This window comes from Mirounga angustirostris, unplaced genomic scaffold (genome assembly GCF_029215605.1).
Source record: "Mirounga angustirostris isolate CCGP_5_RB_7025 unplaced genomic scaffold, mMirAng1.0.hap1 SCAF_6, whole genome shotgun sequence".
In the NCBI taxonomy this organism is placed as follows: Eukaryota; Metazoa; Chordata; class Mammalia; order Carnivora; family Phocidae; genus Mirounga; species Mirounga angustirostris.
In genome coordinates, this window is record NW_026991714.1 from 107,687,643 (window position 1) to 107,711,841 (window position 24,199).

Genomic DNA, 24,199 nt, shown 5'->3' on the forward strand with positions numbered 1-24,199 from the left:
GATTTACCCTGATTGTCTGGCTCTTGGATGCAGCGAGCGCTGTCTGTCCAGCCCTCCCATCTTCCGTGTATTAGGTTCTCCAGCTGTGATTCGTTTCAGTCCATCGGTCGGGTTGGTGCGTCGCCTGTGCCAAGGGCCGTGCTGGGTGCTGGGGTTGCAGAAGCGAACCCCTCCGATCCCATCTGTGGCCCATGGGGCTCATGCTCTCGTGGGACAACGGCGCACCTTTCCCCTGGGGTAGCCCGGCTCTCTCACTCGTTTCTACATCCATTGAGCACCTACCATCTACCAGGCCGTGTGCGGCCTCCGGAAACACAGATTGGAAAAGAGGTGATCAGAATACATTTGTGGAAAAATTCCTCTGGCCACCTTGCAGAGTGTGGGTTGGCGGGAGGCAGTTTTGGAGACAGAGATAAATGAGGGGCCGGGCTTGTCATAATTCAGAGGAGAAGGGACAAGGCTGCAGAAGGTGATTGGAACAGGCAGGAATCAAAGGGGACATGCTGCAGAGATGATCAGGCTGCAGTGGCCCCCACGTGGGGCGGGGAGGGGGGCGTCCTCCTGAGGTGGCTTGAGGTGCTCCTGGGGCATCGGGGGGCATAAGGGGACAAGAGGAGCTCAGACATGGGCTGGGGGTCAGGAGGAGACCCGCGTGGAGGCCGGTACTTCCTCCTGACTCGCCAGGCAAGGCCCCCCAGGGGAAGTGGGGTGGGCTCCTGCCACTTCGAGGGTCCTGCGTGCATTTAGAGAGCCGAGAGCACGGAAACGTGTGAAAATGGGTCCTTCATACTTCTCACTGAGCGGTGGACTCCACCGTCATTCTCCCAAGGGTTCTTTGTGCCTCAGCCTGCAAGGCTCTTTCCTCACCCCCTTCCTCAGGGCACACCTGAGTCCTGCCCCATCCCCGGGTCTCAGAAGCCCCTCCTTTCTCCCTCCTTCCCTTTCTTCCTCCCTCTCTCTCTCTCTCTCTCTCTCCCTCTCTCTCACTCACACACACACACACACACACACACTCACAGAGTTCCTCTGTTCTCCAGCAGCCTTTTAGCCGCTAAGATGCTCTTTGATACTTAATACGCCTTTGTTTCATTTCGCATGTAGCTTCCCCAGGCTGCAGTGCATTTGATAATTCTCCAGCGGGGCCCTCACATCCAGGTCTCTGTGCCCTCCCCCTTATGCCCCCCAGGCCGCTCCCATCCCTTCCCTATCCCCAGACCTTCCCCAGAATGAGCAGACCAGGCTTCTCGCTGTCTGAACATCCCCGGCTCACCCCCATAAAGAAGGAACGCCTTGTTTCCTGTGGCCACTTGGCTGCCTCTGGTTCCTGGCTCCTTTTCAAGCTGGAGTCCAGCCTGGCAAGGGGCAGCCTTTCTCTTGTGCCCGGGTGAGCTTGCTTACCCCTTTGATGCTCCAACTCCCAGACCCCCAGCCTCTCTGCCTCTCCGCCTCTCCTCCACCCCCACCGGCCCATTGTCTGCTGGCGGCTAGCCCTGCCTGGAGAGTACAGCTCTACCCTCCCTACCTGGAACTGGGTGATTCCAAATCTTGCCGTGCAACCTCTTCTCCCCACCCCCGCCACTCCCCTGGTAAGACCAGCCCGTCCCACTGGTCCATCTAGTCAGCCCATCCTGGGTGTCCCCTCTGCCAGGAGCTGCGGGTACAGAGACAAGTGCAGGGCCTGTCACTCTCCCCAGGGAGGACACATCAGGGACAAGCCAGGACTGAGACGCTCTAGAACGCCACTCCAGACCTGCCCTCACTTTGACATCTGGTTCCTTTTGCTTGTCCCTCGAGCATACTGTGGTGGCTGTTGTCTGCAGGGGGAGTGGCCAGGAAGATCTTGGGGAGCAAATGTCTGCAACTCTCCCTCCCTGCCCTCCTTCAGACCTGAATCCTGTGCCCTCCTGATGCTCGGACCTGGAGCTCATTTCCATTTCTCTTCCGCGAGAGTTCGTGCCACCTTAGCCATGGCATCTTCTGGCGCCGTGGTCCCTAGACACGTCTACTGTATCTCATTCATAGAGGACACCCCCCATGGTCATACACACCGTTTAATGTACCACTAGGAAGGAAGTCATGCCACGAATCACACCACGACGTGGCATCGACTGTAAGACACGTGCTGTTGGCAAATGACCCTAGTTGCTGAAGTCCGAGGCGGGTCTGCAGTGGGAATCCTGATGTCCCTGTGGCTTCCTGGGTAAGCTGCAGAGACAAGTGCAGGCAGTGGTCAACCGTCATGTCTTCTCCCAGCCGGGATCCACTGACCCTCAGGGCTGCTGCTTCCCCTGTGATGTGGCCATCTGGAACTTGGCTGCTAAAGACCATGGCCCAAGACAGAGCCAGGTGAGGTGCTGCAGCCTAAGGGTGTTCAGATCCAAGGAACCCCTCGTTGAAGATGGCTGCTGTTGGGCCAGGAGTCCCATGGTGGATCCTAGGGAAGCCAGAATACCTGTCTTCCAGGGCTAAAGGTACCTTTCCACTGGCTGAAGTGAAGGCAGAACTGCCTCTAAAGGGGGAATTGATTTTTGCCTTCTGTGTCTCAGGCAAAGCAGGGCACATAATATTGTCCTCACTTTTCCCATCAGTACCCACTTCAGTGGCTTGGGAAGGGGGCAGGAGGAAGGGGCCACTCGGCAGAGCCCACAGCCAAGTGGGCAGACAGGCCTAGTCATCTGCTCTGGGGCTTGGGACTTAACGATGCCGTGCACCCAGCCCGGCCCCGGGGACTTCTAGAGCTGCACATCTCCCCAGGTCGTTTGTCTGTTGTACGGTCCCAAGTGGCCAGAGACACCAAAGCTCCATTCTGGTGGTCACTTCTCTACTGACCAAGGTCAGTAATACTAATCGTCACTGTAGCAAACACGTGAATAGCCCCAAGTAGTGCAGTCCCCGCACTATGTGATGGTAACTCAGCTCATCCTTACAACTACCCTACCAGGTGGGGAGTAGAATTACCACCACCCCATCTTAGAGATGAGAAAACCAAGGCACAGGAAGGGTAGGCAATTTGCTCAAGGTGCCACACGGTGGTGGAGACTGAGCTGAGATCAGGTCTCATGGATTGGTTCCAAAACCAGTGCCTCATCAGCTCTCCCAGGCCTATGTGAAGGGCGTGGGATTGACAGGCTGCTTTTCTGGGGCTACTGTGGGTTACAGGGTTCCTTCATTCCTGTGCCCACTCTCCCTCCCTCCCTTTCTGGCTTCTGCTTGGATACCCTTGCAGTTGACTGACAATGCTAATTTATAGCTCACGTCCACTCCCCGAGGCAGGCAGCTCCTGTTAAGCCCATTTCACAGATGGGGAAACTGGGTCTCCAAGCCTGTGTGAAATCCCCCAGCCAGAGAGTGGCAGGACAGGATCCAAGCCCCTTCACCTGTGGGACTACAGAGCCAGGACACGTAGCCCCCACTCCCCGTGGCCTGCCTACCATTGTCCCCTCCCCTGCCCTCTCCTGGGGTGGCATAGGCACTGATGCCTATTGGGGCTGCCCTGACACCTCCTGGAGGGGGCCGGGCTGGCTTCCTGCTGTTCACAAGGTGCTTTCCTGCTGGTGGGAACAGGGAGCATTCGCAGACCCTCACCTGCTGTCCAGAGAGTGCACACAGTGCTTTCCCACCCTCCACGCTTATTACACCAGATACTGTTCTCAGCACCGTGTAGGTGTTAGTGTCATTCCAGTGTCACAACCGTTCTAAGGAGCGTTAGCGTTATTAATTGCCTGTTTAACAGATACAGAAACTGAGGCCCAGAGAGCCTGTGTAATTCGCCCAAGGTCATGTAGCTCTCAGTGCTGGGACCCAGACTGTCAGGGTTAGTGGTACTCCCAGGACCAGATGCAGGGCTGGCCATGGTGGCTGTCCAAGCAGCAGGAGGGCCACTCCTGCCCCTGCCTTAGCCCCTTAAGATGGCTGGTATCTCTTCCTGAAACTCCGCCCAGCGCGGGCATCCTCGTGCATGCTGCACCGTGCCTTCCCATCCCTCCCACCCCATCCAGGGACTCTTCATGCCTGGCATCCCTCCCGAGCCCCAGAGCCTGTGCTCAGTGGCCCCTTTTCCTTCCCCACCGCAGAGAGGGCCCAGAGTACAGACCCACAGGACCCAACGGACCCGCAGGCAGGGCCGGCCCCATCAGAGCACGCGTGCTCCGCTCAGCCCAGATGCAGGCACGATGCAGCGCGCACCCAGACACCCACCCTGCTGGCCCGTCTGTCTGTCCTTGTGTGACCCCCGACCCACCTCTGTCTGTCAGGCTTCCTGGCTCTCGGACAGTGCCCAGACTCCCTCCTTGGCCGCACACTCCCACCTGCGTCAGAACAGCTTGTGTGGGGGTCTGCAGCACGAGGGAGCACGCACTATGTCCATGCCATGGCCCCCGTGCGTCTGTGCTAGCCGGCTGAGCGGAGGGGAGGGGTGCCTTCCTTGCTCCCTGCCCTCCTCCTCCGGGGTTGTCCTGGCATCTGTGGTAGTCGTGACGGGCCAATACACACGTCACATCTGCTCCCGGCGTCCCAGACTCTTCGTAGCCAGGCCCTGCGAGGCCACCAGCTTCCTTTCATTCCCTTTATGGGAAACCACTCCACTGGCAATAGGCTGGCGCGGGCTGTCCTTGACCAGGCCGGGGAGCGGCCCGTGACATTGGAGGAAAGCTCCCGCCTGGCGAGGTGGCCCCCGGGGGGAGTGTGGGCTGGGAGGGGCGGCCGCGGGCAGCGGGCGGCACCATCTGTGGCCGTCCTTTGTGCTGGCAGCCGAGCAGTCCCTCCGTCGCCGAGATCCAGCAGGCCTCGTGCTTGGCGTGCAAATGAGTTTCCAGATGCCCAGTGCCGCGCGCCCCCCCACCACCACCAAGAAGCGGTAACTAGGGGTTTGGGAGAAGAATGGAGCAATCTGGAAATTCATTTCTGTTTGTTCCAACCTCTCTGAATAGACCGCCTCCCCCTCCAGCTGCGACAGATGTGTGCTGGATGCCCGCTTCAGGGGTGTTTGGCCACAGTTCTGGGCAGAGACACGCCGGGGTAGGGGCCTCTCTGGCACCCTCCTCCCTGTGCAGGTGGTGGCAAGATGAGCCTCACAGAGAGACCTAGCTCCCCCTTTGGCACCCCCCCCCCCCGCCCCAGAGACAGAAACAGGTGCTCTCCTGGCCGGGGGCACAGGCTGGTGTTTAGCCCGCGCTGGCCTCCTTGATTGGGTGTCTTTGGGCACCGCACAAGCAGAGCAGACGAACCCAGCAACCCTGGAGGGCCCCTCCCCACCCTACCCCGTTCCCTGCGAGAACCCCTGCCCTTCCCTTGCCCGGCAGCCCCTGTGCTTCCCCGGGAACGGGTATGCCACCTTGGCAGGCAGCTTCCAGCCGCACCGCGGACACAGGGCTCTCCCGCTGGTCCTAACAGCTGCCTCTTGGCCCCTGCCCACCCGGTGAGGGGCAGGAAAGAACCCACCGCTCCGCACGACTGACAGAGCTGATGTGGGCCATGGGCAGGGGCAGACAGGGCTGCAGAGGGTCCCAGCCCTGCCTCCCGGGTCCGCGAGCTGATGGGGCACCCAGTCCAGGATCTGGGTGGTTTGACATGACAGCCCTGGGCAGCCACCACAGGGCTTTGTGGGGCAAGGCATCTTCCCCAGTGCCAGCCGAATGTGGTAAAGGGGGGAGGTTCAGACGAGGCCGGAGGGCTTCCTCGCTGGTGGGGTTGGAGCCCATGCCCACTCGGTCTTTGCCTTCTGAAGGGTTTCATCTGCTCTGCCACATTTTGGTCCAGGCTTGGGCTTCACCAGTGGGGATGGGGCAGGGGCGCCTTCTGTGTGTCCGCCGTTCTAGCTGTGGTTACTGTGAGCGAATGACTTCCCCCGCCTGAGCTCAGTCTGCTTATCTGGAGCATGGGGAGAGCATGGGGCAGGGCAGGGCTCATCATTCCTCTTCCCCTGCAAGCAAACTGAAGGAGGCCCAGAGAGGATCTCTGAGCTCCACTGGTCCACACAGCAAGGTGGTGGCAGGCCAGCCTTCCCAACTCTTTCAAGCTCGTTGGACAGACTGGCCAGACAAACTGACCTGGAGGGTGCTTTTGGCCCCTGGTGGCCACATTAGGACAGTGAAGTGTGATTCCCCGGCACCCCGTTAGCTTCAGCTGCTTTTCTCTTGGTGTTTAAGGGCTCAAAGCCCAGATGTGGAGGGTCCTCCTGGGCTTCTGCCTTCCGTGCCCCCGGCCCACTCTCGCTTAGGCCCCCACCCCACCCCCGGGCTGCCCTCTGCCCTGCAAATCCTTAGTCCTCCTAAGCGTGGGTGCCCAACAGCACAGGGACCAGCCGCGGGTCTGCACTGGAAGGCGTGGGCACTTTTGTGGGGAAGACTTTCAGAGAGAAGCCTGTGGGCACTCTTGGGATCATCAGGAGGCTCTAGAAAGGCTCTGGCTTCCGGGTGACTTTTGTCCCTCCTACCCTACCCACGAAGAGAGGCCATGTTGAGCTGAGTGTCCGGAGGCTTCGCTGAGAAGTCTGGGGGAGACCAGCACTTCCTAAGCTTGCCCGACACAGGGTCTGTGCTGCGCTCCCTCCCTCCCACTCCAGTGGCCTCTCCTTGGCACCATCTCGGATGTCCCCTCCATCGTGTCCATGCTCTCGACTGTGCCGGCTCTGGCCTGTCCTCATCAGAGTGAGGACCGTTGACATCAGCCCTCCTTTGGGGTGTCAGTCCCACTGTAAGGGCGCGGCCAGTCTGGGAGGGCGAGGTGACAGTGGGCGTAGCCAGGGGAGGTGGCCACGGGGCGCCCTGACCGTCCTGTCCTTCCTTGCAGCCCTGCTGTCCTCCTGGTGTGAGGAGCTCGGCCGTCTCCTGCTCCTTCGGCATCAGAAGAGCCGCCAGAGCGACCCCCCTGGGAAACTCCCCATGCAGCCCCCCCTCAACTCCATGAGCTCCATGAAACCCACTCTGTCGCACAGGTGAGTGGGCGTGTACCTCCAGGGGCGGGCGGGGGGCTGCCAGGTGGGCGCTGGGCAGTGCCCCTCCGGTGGAAGACCTGGGGTGGGGGCCTCTGAGCAGCCAGGAGGATATTCTCTGTTTTTTAAACCCTGGTGGGGTGAGCACTGTCTCTCCCCCATCCCAGCAGAGGTTGAAAGCGCCAGTCTTACCCAGCCTGGCTGCGTTGTCCCTTCGGTGGAGGGCTGTTTCTTCTTTGAGGTTCTAGACTTTGGGCTGAACATTAACTGTCCCGAACTCAGGGCCTCCCCTTTCTCCTGAGCAGGGCCCTGGGCAAACCCGGAGATACACAGGGCCCACAAGGGGCTTAGGAACATCACAGAGCTGGTGCTCCCACCCTCAGGTGGGGACGGAGCCAGCCCAGGCCGGGCAGGCAGGAGCTGAGTGAGGCTGGGCTATCCGCACAAAGGCGGGGTCAGGAGAAGCCCGGGGTCAAAGGTGGGAACGCTGGGGCGGAGGCCATCGGACACTGAGGAAGTGGCTGGTCTGCCCGGCACCAGCCTGCGAAGGAGCCGGTGCTCAGGACCAGCCAGCCCTGCAGTTCCCTCGCCGAGCTAGGCCCGCTCTCTCTGCGTTCTGACCCTGGAACAGCAGGGCCTGCCATGCCGTCTGCTTTCCCTCCGCACGTCCCACTGATGACAGGCTCAGGGGGGTATGTTTGTAGTCAGAGCTAGGCTCTCATTCACGACCCAGCCTGACCAAGGCACCCACAGCCCAGAGCACGCGACAGGCGACCTGGGTCCCACCATGGAGGTGCTGCCACGAAGTCGGGCATTGGCCACGCTCTATAAATTGAATTAGGGGCTTTTGATTCTCAGAGCTGGGAGGGAGCTCCTTAGGTCCAGCACCCTGCCCCAACACGTGTTTCCCTGCCTCAGTCAGAAGCACTTTGTTCGACAGCAAGCCCACCACCACAGCCCCCCAGGGGCGCTGCCTCACCACCCCCTTGGCCCAGCCTGTGACCCCTCAGACTCAGGACAGCCCCCCTTCTGTGGGTGTTTCTCAGTGGGGGGCACTCCTGGCATTGGGCCCAGGGCATTTAATGTCTCAGTCCCTGCCCACTCAGTTCTTCTAGGGCCCCTCACCCCCATGTTGTGAAAGCACCTTCACACATTTTGGGGGGTGAGGGTGTCACCCGTGGTTAAGAACCACCACGCAGGAAAGGCAAAACCCACCTCTGGCCGCCATCCTCCCCTTGCCCTGGCTCAGCAGAAAGCCGCAGGGCTTCTGCATCTGGACTCCTGCCAGCCACTCTGCACAGCCTATGGCTAAAGGCAGCCTTGACTGCCTGCCTTTATTTTAGCTTCTTACTGCTCTGCCCCGCCCGGCTCCTCCCTCTTCTTGTTGCCTCCCATCTGTCCATCCAGCCTTTCCTCCTCCGAGCCAGGACCGCCAGGAAAGCGGTCACCAGTGGTGGGCCAGGGCCCTGCGGCCCCATGAGAGGCCTGCCTCACACCTGCTCGGCCGTGACCGTTCAGGCCGCAGAGTGCTGTGGCTCTAGACCCCGGCCAGGCCTTCGCCAGGTCATGCTGAGCTGATTTGGAGGCCTGAGACCGTCCTGTCCTGGAGTTAACCAGATGGAGGGGGTCTGTGCTCCAGGGAGCTGCATCTTGCTGGTTGGGGAGGAAGTAAGACCCAGTGAGGCAAAACTGAGACCTGATGGATTGAGGCAGGGTTAGGGGTAGGTGACAGGCAGGCCTGGCCTTGGGGACAGAAGGAGGAAAATGGCCGGGCTGTTGAGAGGCTGCCCAGAGGACATGGGTCTTGACCTTCAAGGACTTGGTCAGAGAGTTGGGCAGGTGCATTCTGTGAGTTTGAACTGGCTTTCCCTCGGAGGGCTGGGATGCAGTGCTCTTCTACAGATGCCACACTGGTTCAGCTCCCTGTAGGGACCCATGAATGATAGAGGATGCAAAGAGGCGACCTCTCAGAGACGGGAGAGCCTTGTGCCTTGGAAGATTCACTGAGAACTGAGGGATGACCACTTGCTTCCATGGAACGTGACCTCCTCACGTTCTGCACCATACCTCCCACCCCGAATGGCAGAGCTAGAAGGGAAAGTGGGCCCAGAGCAGGACAGTGACTTACCCAAGAACACACAGCCCAGAAGGGGCAGGACAGTGCTCTGCCCTTCACTCTGCTGCTGACCATTCAAGATCAGTGAGGTGGTGTCCGGTTGTTAACCCAACTCTGATCCAGACCTTGCCCTATTTCCCAATTCTGTACGAGGGCGGTTGAGACCGGAAAGAAGTGTCATCAGTTGAACAAGGACTGGTCCACGTCCCTGCAGGCCCCACACTGAGGCCACAAGCACACTGTGGCAGGTGATGGGAGGTTGGCCGGTCTCTACTTGTAGCTTCATGAATTTCCCGGGAAACCCCAATAGGAGGCATCACCTTTTAAGTCCTCATGTAACTTCCCAAATAAGAAGGAAAGTCAAGTACTTTTCACAGAGAGGAAACTTTTCGGGCCCCCACCCCCACTGCTGTATTGAATGACTTGGAGGACAGAAGCCCCTCTTGCCCATTGAATTCAGGAGACCCTGGGCCATGGGTGATGTTCAGGATTGGGGCTTGGAGGTGTGTGGCTGTTCAAAAACTCAGGGATCCTTGTCTTCAGGCTCTGAAGACAATAGGAGAGGGTGGGGGTCCCTGAAAGGCCGAAGCCCCAGGCTGTCTCTGGGGGACCCCGTGGCTGTGGTGCCATGGTCCCAGCCACTTAGGGGGAAGGTTACACGGAGGCGGGCACCACAGCCCCCACAGTGACCTGGACATGTTGCCAACAAACATTTCTGCCTTCCTTCTCAGATTTAAATGACTGGTTAAAAAAGCCGTTTGTGATTAGCACATTGTCCATATGCAAATCAGTGCTGCAAAAGTAATTAAAAGCCTAATAAATCTTGTTTACATGCCTAACTTAATTACCAGTCAAAGCCCGCTAGAGCTGGGGATGACTCCAAAATCAAGGGGTGCCACCCTTCCTCTTCCGGGGAAGGGGGTTGCGCCCCCCCCCCCCCCAGAGGAGAGGTGCCCAGGTGCAGCAGGTCGGGGCACAGGCGCTGAGCCGGGCTGCTGGGCATGAGTGGCCGCCCTGCCCTCTTCTGGCAGGGGGCCTTTGGGCAGCTCTGTAACCTCTCTGTGCCTCAGTGTCCTCATCTGTAGCGCTAGAAACAGCAGTGCAGGACCTCCAACATGCCCACCGCCAGTGGACCCTGACGCACTCACTTTGGTCAGCTAACAAAGAAGGGCTCCATCAGAGCTGACCCCCCAGCCTCCTCCTTTCCTTGGTCCCATCGTACCACCTTCGCCACATTCATGGTTAGCTGCTTTTGTGGAGCTGGACCCAAAGCTCAGGTTGTAATAGGTCCTTTTTCTTGCCCCCAGAAAATTAAAAAAAAGAAAGAGGGAGGGAGGGAGGAAGGAAGGAAGGAAGGAAGGAAGGAAGGAAGGAAGGAAGGAAGGGATTGAAGGAGCCATAAATCCTGCCCCATCGGTTCCAGATTGCTGAGGTACAGCATCTTTTCCTTTCCTCCTTCCTACTGAAAAAATTTAAGACCCTCTAATATGCAGTTAGCTGTGCAGGTCCCTCTACGTTTCACCGCGGGGAGGGAAGGAAGCGGCCCGAGTCATTGTGATGATGGAGAGCCCCGTTAACGGCTCCCCTAAATGAAAGAGGGTGGGAGCTTCAGCTCCTCACTGGCTTGGTGTTTCATTAGTGGTAACTCTTCAGCCTTGCATGGAGACAGGACCAATATAGCCACATCAGGAAAATTAATTCAGGTCTGACAATACCCTTAATAGGAATTTGTTATTTCTCCCAAATAAAGTGGCTGTTAGAAGTGCAAGGGAAGAAATAACTCAGCCCTCCCCACCTCTTCCCTCCATGAATGTCTGTGTAGACACTGCTACAGCAGGTACCCGGGAGCCAGGAATCAGCACTCCCCTCCTGCTGGGCTTTACTCATTTTCTCACATTTAGCAAACATCAGTCAGTGCCTATGGAGCTGCCAAACAGACATGTAAATCATCTACTCTAACTGCAATGTGAAAAGCTCTTTTATGTGACAAAAGAGTTGAGGGAATAGAGGAAAACATCCTTGGTTCTGCTTAAGAGAATCACAAAAGGGAGTATCCAGGCTGGGCTTTGAAGTATAGGTAGGAGTTCACTAGTGACAGGATGGCAAAGGAACACTAAGGAAAGCCTCAGAGGCTTGGGAAATCTGTTCAACAAGCAGGAATGATAAGAACACCCCCTCTCATAGCATTTTTGCAAAACTTGTAAGCACCGTCATCAAGTAAATAGGGGTACCTGCACACAGTCAGGCTGCAGAAATGGAGAGAAAAGTGTAAGTACAGTTAAGCAGGGACTGTGTGCCAGGCGCTGTGCTGAACTTTACCTGTATTCGTATGCTTCATCCTAGGAGAGAGTTAGTCCCATTTTACAGATGAGAAAGTTGAGCTGACTTAAGTGATATGTCCGAGGTCACAGAAATTGTCAGTGGCTGAACCAAGGCTTGACCCCAAAGACTCTTAAGTTTAGAGCCCAGATAGTTAGCCACTGTGCCGCAGGGCCTCCCTGTGCCATCTGAATATTAGCCTCACAAATGTTTAGTCGGAGTCCCTGAGTATTTGCTAGGATACTCTGTGCAGGCCAAAGCTAATGATTTGATGGATAGAGTGTTGTTGTTTCTTCCCCTGGGTCACTGTTTGGGTTTTCTCTGCAGCCAGTCTTTGAGACTGAACTTTACACGTCCTCTGTCCCTTCATGCTGGGTGGCTTCCCCAAGAACCCTCGGGAAGCTGTGCCCCTTCTTGGAATTCTTGGGGACTGCTAGATGTCCCTCATAGCATGTGCCCCCTCGTGTTATCACCACCTTTTTTTTTTTTTTAAGATTTATTTATTTATTTGCGAAGGAGGGGAGGGCCAGAGGGAGAGGGAGAATCCCCAAGCAGACTCCCGCTGAGCACAGAGCCTGATGCAGGGCTTGATCCCACAACCCTGAGATCGTGACCTGAGTATGAAATCGGAGTCGGCTGCTTAGCCAACTGAGCCCCCCCAGGTGCCCCTCCCCATCTTTGTGCAGGGAGGTGCTATCTTACCGAATCCTTAGCTCCCTGAGACAATGGGATGTGGTCAGGCCCACCTGGCAGTCTTGCCCTTGACAAGCCCCGGGACATTGGGAGCCTCAGCTCCTATGGATGCGTCTGTTGAGCCCACTTTAAGGGATTAAATGAGTTCTTAGGTGGAAGTCCCTTCACGCAGCTCCTTGCTTCTAGAAGCCACTCAATAAATCATAACAACAGCAGCAGTCAACAGTTTTCGGTGCCCGAGGTCAGCCTCATGTGGTCATTTTGCCTTACACGTGGGAGCTCACTCAATCCTCATGACAGCCTTCTGAGAGACGTACTGTTATCATCCCATTTTACAGATAAGGACACTGAGGCATAGAGAGAGCAAGTAGCTGCTTCATTAGCTTCCCTCTGTCCCTCTCCCTGGAGGGCAGGACTCTCACTTCCTGGGTGCCAGTGCCCATAGGGTCACAAGCACACTGTAGGTGCTTAGCCGTCAGGTTTAATGAATGGACACAGTTACTCATTCTCAGGCATCCTTCTGAGGAGAGTATGGAGAGTCGGTGTTTCCCTCTGGCACTTTGGTTATCAAAGGCTTTCCGAGCCCCGTAGGTGTGTGGTGACATCATGCCAGGCACAGGTAGCCTAACTCAGGATTCCTGGGGCAGAAGGAGAAAGGGGGGGCCTCTCATTTGGGCCCCCCACTCAGGCCCTACGAATGTGAGGAACAAGTGGAGCTCAAGCCAGTGAATGTCACAAGGGCTTCCTGGAGGAGGTGGCCTTTGGAAGAGAAGCCTGGGAAGGATGAGCGGCAGGGTTGAAGCATCCCAGACTAAGATTAGGCACAGAGGCGGGAAAGCAGGTACCTCCCTGTGAGGAGGTGCTTGGCAGGCAGAACACTGCCGAGATTCCAGGTGGCTACTGGGACCGGGGCCTCTCTGGGTGGACTAGGGTTCTTGGGGCGGTTTTGGCTAGACAGGCCTGCAACTGGGGGCAGCTGTGGCACGAGACTGGGCTATGGGGTTGTACACCATGGGGTGTACCCACTGGGGGTGCACAGAGCTGGACAGGATTACTAAGACTGGGATTCTCACATTCCAGGGGCCCTGGCCTCCCTCTAAACTGCAACCAGCTATGGAGAAGAGGAGAGAAGTGGTTCCTAGCAGGCAGTCCCCAAATGCCAGGGACCCCTGACCTGGGCTGACCTCATCTGCAGGTCAGATAGTACTTGCCGGAGGAAGGAAGGGCCTCAGGACACCCCCTTCCCCCACAGGCCCCCTAGGCCTCCCCTTCATCACCCTAGGCCCCCTCCCACCTTGGTAGGGCCCAGGAGCCGGGCTTGCCCTTGCTCCTTGGGCCACAGGGAGCTGGAGCCGGGCAGCCCCCCCGGTGGTGGTGTCTGAGTCCCGGCAGAGGCGGCGGCAGGGCTGACTGCCAGGGGCCTGTGGGGGCGAGAGCCTTCGCTGCGACAGCAGGAGCCGTCTCCCCAGGAGATGAGTCACAGCCGTGTTGGTGCGGCTGCCACTTCTGCTTCTGCAGCAGGTGTGAGTGGGGGCGAGCGAGTCCCTGAGACCGCCCCTCCACGCGCGTGCCTGTCTCTGCCCCCGCGTGTGCCCGGCCACATGGCAGCAGGGTGTGCGTGCAGACACACATCCGTGTCCCTGGCCACACGCGTGCACTCCTGGAATAGGCCCGGGGTGCACCGTCCAGCCAGACGGTGGGCATGCCCAGTTTGGGAACCACGGTTAAGTTTGCTTCTCACCAAGTTTCGGGTGGAGGGGACGAAACAGGAAGGAGCTGGTTTCCGCCCACAAGGCCCACCCACGGAGCCGTAGGGCAGTCAGGAGCGTGTTTGGGGGCCTGTGCAGTATCCCGGTGAGCCGGGGCCTCCCCAGCCGAGGTGGTGAGGCAGCAGCTACCCACCCCCCGCCCCCCGCCCCGCCCCGCCCCAAGCTCGGGTGGGGCCCTGCCGGGCTCCAGGGGCTCCCAGAGGGCTTTACTTCTGAGCCTGCCAGGCACATTCTAAAAGGACACGAACCAGGGGCGCCTGGGTGGCTCAGTCGTTAAGCGTCTGCCTTCAGCTCAGGTCCTGATCTCAGGGTCCTGGGATCGAGCCCCACATCGGGCTCCCTGCTCGGCGGGAAGCCTGCTTCTCCCTCTCCCACTCCACCTGCTTGTGTTCCCTCTCTCGCTGTGCCTCTCTCTGTCAAATAAATAAAATCTTTAAAAAATAATAATAATAAAATAAAAAAATAAAAGGACACGAACTGGACATCAGCCTGGAGGGTTGATGGGAGTTGTGGGGCAGAGAAGACACACACTTGTGCTCTGTTAAATTGCTGGGGGTCCTGTGTTCCATCCTGTACGCCTAAGATGAGGGCCTCACAGGACAGCTGGCATCTAGGGGTCTCCTCTCTGTTGGATTAAACTATAGCCTGCAGGGCCTTCCTTCGGGATGCTGGTGTGCCAGGCCCGGGACCAGGTGGCACCCCAGTCCTCCGTGATTTCTCCCAGGGAGGCCTCCAGCCCAGCCATGCTCAGGAGCAAGCTCATCACTTCCGTCCCTGTGCTTCTCCAGCCCTCCTGAGCTCTCTGGGCTCCCGGGTCCCACAGCCTTCCCAGATGCAAGTGTGAGCTGTCTGTCAGCTTAGCGGGTGCATCTGGGCCTCACCCCCTTTTCATTGACCCACGCCATGTCTGGCCGGCAGGAGTAGAGGGTAGGCAGGAGGCCTGGGTTTCCGAGGGCCTCTCCTCTCCCCTAGAAATCATGAGTAATGCCCAAGTCTGTGTCCCTTTCTAGTCGAGTAAGCCTTTTTGTCTGCATGCTCCTCTTTGAGCCTCATCAGGCTTACGCTACCAAGGCCTGTGTTGTTCAAACCTCCTTGACCTGAGACCCACAGTAAATGTGCATAGTACACCATGACCCAGGGTGCACCCACACTCTCACATAAAATCAAGACACTGAGGAATATTATTTATTCTTACCATGTGCTCACGCTTAACCATTTTTTTTTATTCTGTTTTTTTCCCCTCGTGCTGGTTTGATGTCATGACCCAGTCGTGTTTTATGACCCACAGTTCCAAAAACTCAGAGAGCAGAGTGGGGGAATGCCCTTCTTAGGCCCATTTGACAAAAGAGGGGACTGTGTGCAGACAGGCGAGGGAACTTGGACCCTCCCTGAGCCAGGAAGGGACAGGATTCGTACCCAGGGTACCAAAAAAAAAAGCCAGGGCAGGAGGAAAAGGGAGTGGAGGGGTGGGGCTGCTCTTACTGCAGGAGGTCAGGGCAGGCCCCTCCAGAGAGGTAACTTCTGAGCAGAGATAGGAAGGAAGCCAGGGGCTGGCCGGGCAGAGAGGGTGTCCAGGCAGGGGGCGAGCAAGCCTGGGCAGACAGTGACATCACCCCTGCAGGGCCCTGCCCACCTTGACTACATTGGCTGCTGAGGGCTCTGCCCGGTGAGAAGCAGGCACGAGACTCAGCCCCCCGGCTCCCCGCTGCCTGCCTGTCACGCAGGAGGGTGCCTCCCTCCTGTGAGTCCCGACCTCCCGGCTGGCTCCCAGCACCTCTAGGGCCAGGCCTGGCTTGCCTGCTAGGCCGGGGTATAAGTTCTCCAGGAGTGAGCGAGCCCTTTTGTCTTCTGCTCACTTCCTGTGATGACAGCACAAGCCAGGCAGAGGCATGATGTGCTTTCCTACCCCACCAGCCTCCCCCAGACCCCCTTCCCCCGGCCTGGTACCCAGCAGTGCCACCTTGCAGGTCTCCCCGCTGTCGGGAAGCCGTGCAGGGCTGGTACAACAGATGTGGGTGCTCTGCGTTTCTGCTCCCTTGGGGGCCACATCTGGGATTGTGTCTCCGTGAGAGGTGCCAGGGAGTCAATGCAGAGGCAGTCCCAGCTCAGCACTCCTAGGAGCTGGGACCCCAGCACTTTCTTCATGCTATAATCTGGACAGCCCCTTCCCTCTCCCCGGGGGTCACTCTTCACAAGTACCATAGCAACTAATTGAAAGGCATTATTGAGCACTTACTGTGTGCAGGGCAGGGTGTTGGGCCTAAGGTTAAGTCCTTGCTTCTGGTGTTTGGGGGCTTCTCAGGAGATGTCACCAAACAAGGTGGGTGCTTCTGGGCCTAGCAAGGAGACAGGGGAGACAGGGCAATGGGGCAATGATTGGGGTGCTCCCACAGAGGTGGGAGCCAAGCGGGGAGGCCGGGTAGGGTGGGATTAGCCAGCAGGGTAAATCATTCTGAAGTGTGTGAGTTCGGACTTTGCCTTGTAAACACTGGGAGCCATTGGAGGTCTTTGATTGTGGAGAGCGTCTTGGGTGTTTGAGGGAGCTTAGCTTCGCGGGGACGTGCACAGGAGACTGGGGTGGGAGCAGGGGAGGAAGCATGGCAGGCAGGCCCATACCTGTGATCCAGAGGCAGGAAGGAAGAGTGACGTAAGGAACCTCTTGCCAGAGGCCACATCAGCTGGGCTGGGTGGCCAACCTGCTACGAAGGGTTGGGAGGAAGGGGAAAGAGGCGAGCTTCAGACTGGGGCCCTTCCGATGTTTTCTGAGAAGGGACCGGGAAGTTCCAAGGGGAAGCTGGTACGGGGAAACCAAAGCTCTTTCTGGAGAGCCACTTCAAATCAGAGCGTGGTGGAAGGAGGAGCTCAGGTGGGGCCTGTGGGGCTCTCTTCTTCCTCCATAGCGTGGCCTGTGGACTTTGGGCTCAGGTGAGGCAGACAGCCATGGGGGTGGTACTTCCACAGCGATGAGGGGAGACATGGTCACTTCCAGGGTCTGCCACCACGTGAGGTGTGCCTGTTCTGCATCGGACCCTGTGCCAAGCCTGGGGGGTCTAGAGCTGATGGAGATGGGGGTCACCTGGGTTTGACTGGGAGCCATGGAGGATGATGGGGTGATGGGGCCCTCCTGTGTATGCAGTCCCTGAGGATCCCCCCTCTGTCTCCCTCTGCAGTGATGGGTCATTCCCCTATGACTCTGTCCCTTGGCAGCAGAACACCAACCAGCCTCCCGGCTCCCTCTCCGTGGTCACCACGGTTTGGGGAGTGACCAACACATCCCAGAGCCAGGTAAGAGCCTGTCCTGCCCCTCTGCCGCAGCCCCCCCTTACCCCCCCCCCCCCCAGCAGGACCATCCCTTGAGCCCTGGGGCCTTTGGGTCATCCTCCCATGCCAGTCAACCTCACACTGCCCAGCTGGAAAGACCAGCTCTTGGGGCACATTCAGCCGTGGACATGCCGCTACCCTCCACGCTTGCTCAGGAGGGCGGCAGCTGGCCCCTAGGCAACCGTCCCCATCCGAGGGCCCTTCTGGGGGAATGACTTTCATCTGACCGAGAGCCGGGGGTTCTTCCCTAGCCCACGTTTACTTGGGTTGGATAAATAGGAGAACTTCCTGGATGTTATTGGCCTCAGGGCTCCAGCGTCTGGGGTCTTTGACCGTGGGTAACCTGGGTTAGATTTCAGCAAAATGGTAAGCTTTCAGCTTGTGACAGACCCCTCCCCCACTCCCCTGGCCAGCCCTGCCTCCCGCTCTCACCCCTTCCTCTTTCCTCCACACCTTCCTGTCCAGCCTGCTCGGCCTCTGCCACAGCTCGGGGCTGGTGGCCGCCCCCAGGGGCACCCCTGGGCTTCCCTGCAGTCTCAGGCCACAGGGGCCCCTTGGCTGGGATCCTGCCACCCTCCAGAGCTGGCAAGTTGGGTTTCTCTTCGCCCTGACAAAGCAGCAGCCCAGGGCCACCATGTATCCCAGTCTCTGGGCACCCAGGCCCCTTGGCAGAGGAGGGCCGAGAAGTCCAGTGCCTTCCACCTGCCACTGAGGGCAGGACCAGCCCCTCCTGGTTCCATCACAGGCCGGGGTTCTCATCCCCTTTGCTGCTGGCTTCCGGGGCTGTGTTACCCCCTTCAAAGCATTTGTATGGTCTGGGGACAATTCATGACTCCACTTTCTCCCCCTTTCCCTCTGCTCTCCCCGTTGTACCATTTTCAAGAGCCCCCCATGTCTCCTCTTTCCCTCCCATGGCCCCTGGGACACCGCTTGGGTGACAACCACGCTCTGCCCACAGGTCCTCGGGAACCCTATGGCCAATGCCAACAACCCCATGAATCCAGGCGGCAACCCCATGGCGTCGGGCATGACCACCAGCAACCCCGGCCTCAACTCCCCCCAGTTTGCCGGGCAGCAGCAGCAGTTCTCGGCCAAGGCCGGGCCCGCTCAGCCCTACATCCAGCAGAGCATGTATGGCCGGCCCAACTACCCCGGCAGCGGGGGCTTCGGGGCCAGGTGAGCAGCCCTCGGGAGCGGCTCTGGCGCTGCCCTTCCCCTCCGCCCCGAGCAGGAGTAGGGTTGAAACGCCAGCCCTGTGCTTTTGGCTCCCCGCGCTCTGCTGTCCCCTCCGTTAAAGGGACACAGCGAGTGGGTGAGACACTGACACAGCTGGCTGGCTGTGAGAGCCGCCAGGCCCCTGGTGCTGGAAGGCCCGCGCTCTCGTCCCCCGGAGTGGCCCTTCTGTGCCGGTGTCTGTACATGGGGCTGGGGGGTCAGACGCTATGAGGGCGGAGGCGGCGGGGTCAAGAGCTGCTCCAGACAGGTGCAGGAAGGCCACCCTGCCCCGCGGGCTGTTCAGGCCGTACCGCCAGGTTCGAGAGGAGCGGGGGGGGCGGGGGGCGGGGAAGGAACAAGGAGCCCCAGGAAGATGCTGCAGGGATGTGGGGGCTGGGCAGAGAGGCACCCCGTTCCTCCTCTGCCGCCCTGCCCTGTCCAAGGCCACCTCTTTGGCTTCAGCCCACCATCCACCAGGGCCCGTGGGCAAGGTGCTCGGGGTTTTGTGAGGCACCGTGTCCTCCTCCGGAAGTTGGGCTGCCCATGGCAGCGAGGTGCAGTGATCTCGTGCCCGGGAGAGTCCGTGCCGGCCAGCACCCCACCAAGGGCTTCGGGAACACAGCAGCTTGCCTGTCGCCAAGGGGCACGAAGAGCTGCCAACCCGCAGGGGCCCCTCTCCCCTTCGGGTTCGGGGTCTAGACGCCTCCCCAGTCCGTGAGCTGGGGGCAGGAGGGCATGGAATGGAAGGACCCGTCTTCTCCCTCCCAGCCCAGGGCTTCCAGTGGGTCCATCTTTAGATTCAGGCAGTGTCTAAGTCTCCCCTTCTTCTCCCTTGCAGTTACCCCGGGGGTCCTAATGCCCCCGCAGGCATGGGCATCCCTCCGCACACCAGGCCGCCCGCCGACTTCACTCAGCCCGCGGCAGCTGCCGCAGCGGCTGCAGTAGCAGCAGCGGCGGCCACGGCCACGGCCACGGCCACGGCCACCGTGGCAGCCTTGCAGGAGACGCAGAACAAGGATATAAACCAGTACGGACCGGTAAGGGCCCCACTAGTCGCGGTCCAGCCTTGCCCCCCCGCGGAGTTGGGGTGTTGGTGCCGTGTGTGCTGGAAGAGCTGATGGTGTCAGGGTGCGTCTGGGTTTCCTTGGAGGCCTGTGGACGGGTGTGTGTTAGGACGTGGGTGTGTCGGCATGGTTGGGTGTGGTGCGGGGAGGCCGGCTGGGTGCTTGCGTTTGTTCTGCGTGGGTTTGTGGCTCATGCGTGTCTGCAAATGGGGAAGGAGGTTCTTTATCGCCCTCTGGGCACCTGCTCACCAAAGCGCAGGCTCGGTGCCTAAAACGCCTTCTCACCAGTCTGTCCCCGTGGTGGCTTCTGAAGACCGTACACTCCTAGTCATCCCATCTGTGGATTGAGCCCAGGTCCCATTTCTGCTCCCCTGACCTTCAGAAGGACTGGTGGGGTGTGAGGAGAGAGGGTTCCCCGCAAGAATGCAGGACAGGGGAGAGGAGGTGGGGATTGTAGGAAGGGGACAGCAGGGCCTGTGGGCAGAGGTGGGAGCTGGGACTGCCTCAGATTTTGTGGATGGAGGGCGTGTCTCCACCGGCCGAGGGCGGGGCCAGGGCTTCCAGGAAAGGGGCTCCTGCCTCCATCCTCATCCCCCTCCATCCTCCCGTGCCCCTCCCCACCTCTGCACCTTCTTCCCCGTTCCCTGCCTGCCTCCCTGGAAATGCTGCCTGCTCTCTGGAGTGACTGCACCCCACCCCGTTAACACCCCTTGGGCTGCATCTTTCTGTATGGCCTGCAGAGGGCAGTGGTGAGCCCAAGAGGCCAGACATCCCTTGGGGCCTGGTCACCAGCTGCAACCACACAGGAAAGTGCCCCCCCGACCCAGAGCCTCCCACCTCCCCCACCCTTCCCTCCCTGCACTTTCAATGCATGTGGCATTTTATTCTTTTTTTTTTTCTTCTTCTCCTGTTGAAGGTCTGTTCCTCTTTCCAGATGGGTCCCACCCAGGCGTATAACAGCCAATTCATGAACCAGCCCGGGCCGCGGGGGCCTGCCTCCATGGGGGGCAGCATGAACCCCGCAAGCATGGCGGCTGGCATGACACCCTCGGGGATGAGCGGCCCTCCCATGGGCATGAACCAGCCCCGGCCGCCCGGCATCAGCCCCTTTGGCACGCACGGGCAGCGGATGCCCCAGCAGACCTACCCGGGCCCCCGGCCCCAGTCCCTTCCCATTCAGAGCATAAAGAGGCCATACCCGGGAGAGGTGAGTGTGACAGGAGGCAGGTGGTGGCCAGGGTGGGAGGTGGGGAGCACCCAGGGCTTGAAAACAGAGGGGCTGTGGGCAGGACCTTGCAAAGGGCAGGAACTGACCAGCGCCAAACCTGGACCAAAAGTCTGAGCCTTAGGATGGAGGAGTCGGGCTCCTGGCTTGGAGACCAGCTCTGCCATTTCCCAGCTGGAAGTCCTTGATCAAGTCCTGTCCCCTGCTGGAGTCATGGTTTTTCATTTGTAAAAGACGGTGCCGATCCAGCCCACCTCCTGGGGCTACTTGGGAGATGTGAACGAGGGCCAGACGGGAAGCACTTGGCCCCAGGGCCAGCGCAGGCAGCAGAAGCTGTTAGCGTGGTGTTTGGTCTCGGCACAGACACGGGCCCAGTGACTTTGGTAAGGAGTGAAACCTCCTTGGGTCCATGTTCCTCACCTGCACACGAGGGCTTCTCACTTGCAAGAGTGAGAGAGGGGACAAAACCCTGCAGATATCTAAAGGCTGTGCACGTCGGAGAAGTGACTGGAAGGCAGTGTGCTTCTTAGGGCTCTTCTCTGCCAACTGTCAGCTGCTCTTTCGGGAGGAACACTGTCTCATTGGCTGCCCAGCCAGCTCAGCCAAGGGAAAGGTAAAGATTTAAGGAAGTAAAACCCACACCTGTCCTCTGGGAACCCAGACTTCAGCAGGAAAGGGGATCACCTTCCTGGAAACCTGTCTAAGCAGGAGCCCATAAAGCAGTGATGCACGGGGGTATCCGGAATTCAGCATGAGGTCAGAGAAAGAGGACTTCCTGGAGGTGGTGTCATAGGGCCTTCAGTGAGCAGTGGGAAGAATTGGCAGCAAGTGGCCTGTCTGGGTAAGGCTTTAGTTCACCTGCAAAAGACACAGGGACCCTAGAATCCTGGCCCAGTGCGCACTCCTCAGGAAGCCTGCCTTGATTCCTTACCTAGGCAAAGCTCCTTGCTGAGTAGTCTCCCCCACAGCTCTCTGCTTGCCACCCATTCTCAGACCGGCTCCCCCCGACCCCGACCCTACTTGCCTCCGAACTGTGGCCTTCAGCTTGACCTTACAATGGGTTTAGAGTCCAGAGGTTAAGTTCCTCAAAGGTCTGTGTGATTCCCTCAGCATTCACCCTAGCTCGGGCTTGGCCATTGTTGGCAGTGTCCTGAATCCAGAGGGGAGAGGTCAGAGACCTCCTCAAACACCCGGGAGCCTGGCTCAAGCCCAGACACTCCTGGATGGCGTTGGTTCAGGGAGGCACCAGCCAGAGAAGGACAGTGGCTCTCAATTTCCTGGCTGTCCTTGGGGGGAAGGGGGGGCTTGATGCTCAAGCTCCTGGCCTCACTCCCACACACAGCCCCCACAGGAGTTCTGGGCCCTCTTTCAGGCCCTCCATGCTCAAACTCTCCACATTCCTGCTGGCTGGGCCAGAGATGCGTCTGCAGACCCAGCCTTGGGGTTGCCGGCACCTAAGGAGGTGATCCCAGGAAAGGAAAGGCAGAGAAATTCCCAGTCATTGCTCCCATGTCCACCTGCACCTGTGGCATGCTCTGGCGAAGGCACACCCCAGAGGCCTTGAATTATTTCTACTCAGTCATCCTCTTCATTGGACGCCGATGCTCCCCAGCTACAAAATGCCTGGCACTGGGCTGGGACACTGGGTGATCACAGCCTGCGTGGCCTGACCCTGCCTGGGAAGGCGGGCCTCACCTTGCAATGGCACGCTTCGAGAATCTCTGAGCCATTGAAACGCCGGGGCAGGTGTCGGGTTGGCTGGTCCCGCACAGGACTCCTCTTCGGTGGCCTGACGGGCCCCCACCTGCACTCCTCTGGTGATGTGGCAAGAGCCACACTGTCACAGCAGCCACCGTACTGCCACGGTATGAGTGGTGGAGTTCCTCAGCACTGACACGGACACTACCATCCTCCGCCGCTTACCTCTGGATCCTTCTCTCGTTTGCCAAGGGAGTATTTATGGAGGGTCTGCTCTTTGCCAGTTGCTGGAACACAGCCGGGACCTCAGAGCCTAGAGGCAAGAGAGACGGTTCAAATAGATAAGGAGCTTCAGCAGACCTCGCAGGATGTCATGGCCTGGAGTGTCTGGGTGGGAGGTGGCCCTGAGGGTCACTTAATCTTACAGAGGGGGCGGGACGGCTGCAGGGTGGACATCGGTGTGTCAGGGATCACTTTGGAGATCTCCAAGGACAAGGAGCTGTCTCCTCCCTTGAGCTGTCTCCTCTCTCAGTTGCCTGTCTTGAGAGGGTTGTCTGGAACCTACACAAGCCTGCTTCTCCCAACCTCTGCACGCATGGCCCAGAATTGAACATCAGTGTGTGCTGTTCAGTGTGGGGTGTGGGGCCAGGGCCTCCCATATTCAGCCTCCAAATGCAGCAGTTGAGGGGGCCATCTTTCCGGAAGCACATCCCGTTGTTTGCATTCCCCTGCCACACACCAAGTGCTAGGAGACACATGAAGGGGGCTTTAGAATCGAGCTCCCTCCTAATGGCATGAATGAGAGGCTCTGAAAGTACCCTCAGTTCAGGGGGCAGGGTACTCAGAGAAGACCACTTCACGGGGAGGTGGCCCTCGAGCCAGACAGAACGTCATGTCCCTGGATGTCAGGGCAGCCTCTGGTGCCACCCCCTCTCTCTGGGTGGAGAAGGCAGTTTGTTGGTGGAAAACAGCCGGGACAAAGGTGAGGGGCCGGGGCACGCCTGGCCTTCTGGTGAGTGGCTTGGCTCCAAGACACTGACAGCCTTTCTCCTCCTCTCTCTGCTGCCACAGCCCAACTATGGAAACCAGCAATACGGACCAAACAGCCAGTTCCCCACCCAGCCAGGCCAGTACCCTACCCCCAACCCCCCGCGGCCGCTCACCTCTCCCAACTACCCCGGGCAGAGGATGCCCAGCCAGCCGAGCACCGGGCAGTACCCACCCCCCACGGTCAACATGGGGCAGTATTACAAGGTGAGTCCTACCACCCCACCCACCCCTTCCTTCCTCACCACCTCATATCCCCACCCCCACCTGTGTCATCTTGGTCCTGTGTGTCCCCTGAAGTCACCAGGGGGCAGGCAGAGATCTCCAGATGTGTCCTCGAGTGCTCAGAGCCATGGCCAAAATGTCAGGCTGGCAGCTCTTGGTTCCCCATGAGTCATGGGGTTCAGACAAGGGTTTTCCCCTTCCTTTTTACTGTTTACGGCACACACCAGATGATCATAAAGGAAACACGTCTTTTTTTTTAAAGAAAAGCATCCACTTGGATATATTAATATTACCTTCTAAACCTTTGTTTCCCTACTGCACGTGGGTATCAGTATGTTATATAGTTGTTATTAAGGTTGTGATTTTGAATCTGTTTCTTTCACTTGACATGAAATCAGGAGCATGTTACTTATTGCTACAGAGTCTCTGTGGTTCTCACTTTTTAAGGGTGCCTCACCTTCTACCGATATAAACCACATCGTATTTTATTGTTCCCTTCCTATGGGATGTTTGCGATGCTCTTGGTTCTTCACTTTCGAAGTAACATCGTGATGAATATTTTTGGGCACATAGCTT

The 24,199-nt window shown here is 58.7% G+C and overlaps 1 protein-coding gene and 1 long non-coding RNA gene across 8 annotated transcripts in view; one reads left to right on the top strand and one right to left on the bottom strand.

Moving 5' to 3' along the window:
* Positions 1–24,199, top strand: part of ZMIZ1 (zinc finger MIZ-type containing 1) — a 234,548-nt gene that overhangs the window by 192,168 nt on the left and 18,181 nt on the right. For 6 of the 7 annotated variants that reach the window (XM_045878193.3, XM_054508241.2, XM_045878194.3 and 3 more), the window contains 6 exons: positions 6,790–6,934; positions 16,999–17,113; positions 18,108–18,325; positions 19,203–19,401; positions 20,345–20,635; positions 23,423–23,605. In XM_045878193.3, coding sequence (XP_045734149.1) covers positions 6,790–6,934; positions 16,999–17,113; positions 18,108–18,325; positions 19,203–19,401; positions 20,345–20,635; positions 23,423–23,605 — 1,151 coding nt within the window. The remainder of the gene's footprint in view (positions 1–6,789; positions 6,935–16,998; positions 17,114–18,107; positions 18,326–19,202; positions 19,402–20,344; positions 20,636–23,422; positions 23,606–24,199) is intronic. The other variant, XM_045878196.3, reaches the window with a different exon arrangement.
* On the bottom strand, positions 1,988–22,792 carry LOC129045892 (uncharacterized). Its single transcript, XR_008506347.2, has 4 exons — positions 22,349–22,792; positions 16,445–16,527; positions 16,065–16,164; positions 1,988–2,205 (listed from the first exon to the last, which is right to left on the bottom strand). It is a non-coding gene; the product is annotated as an uncharacterized LOC129045892 (long non-coding RNA).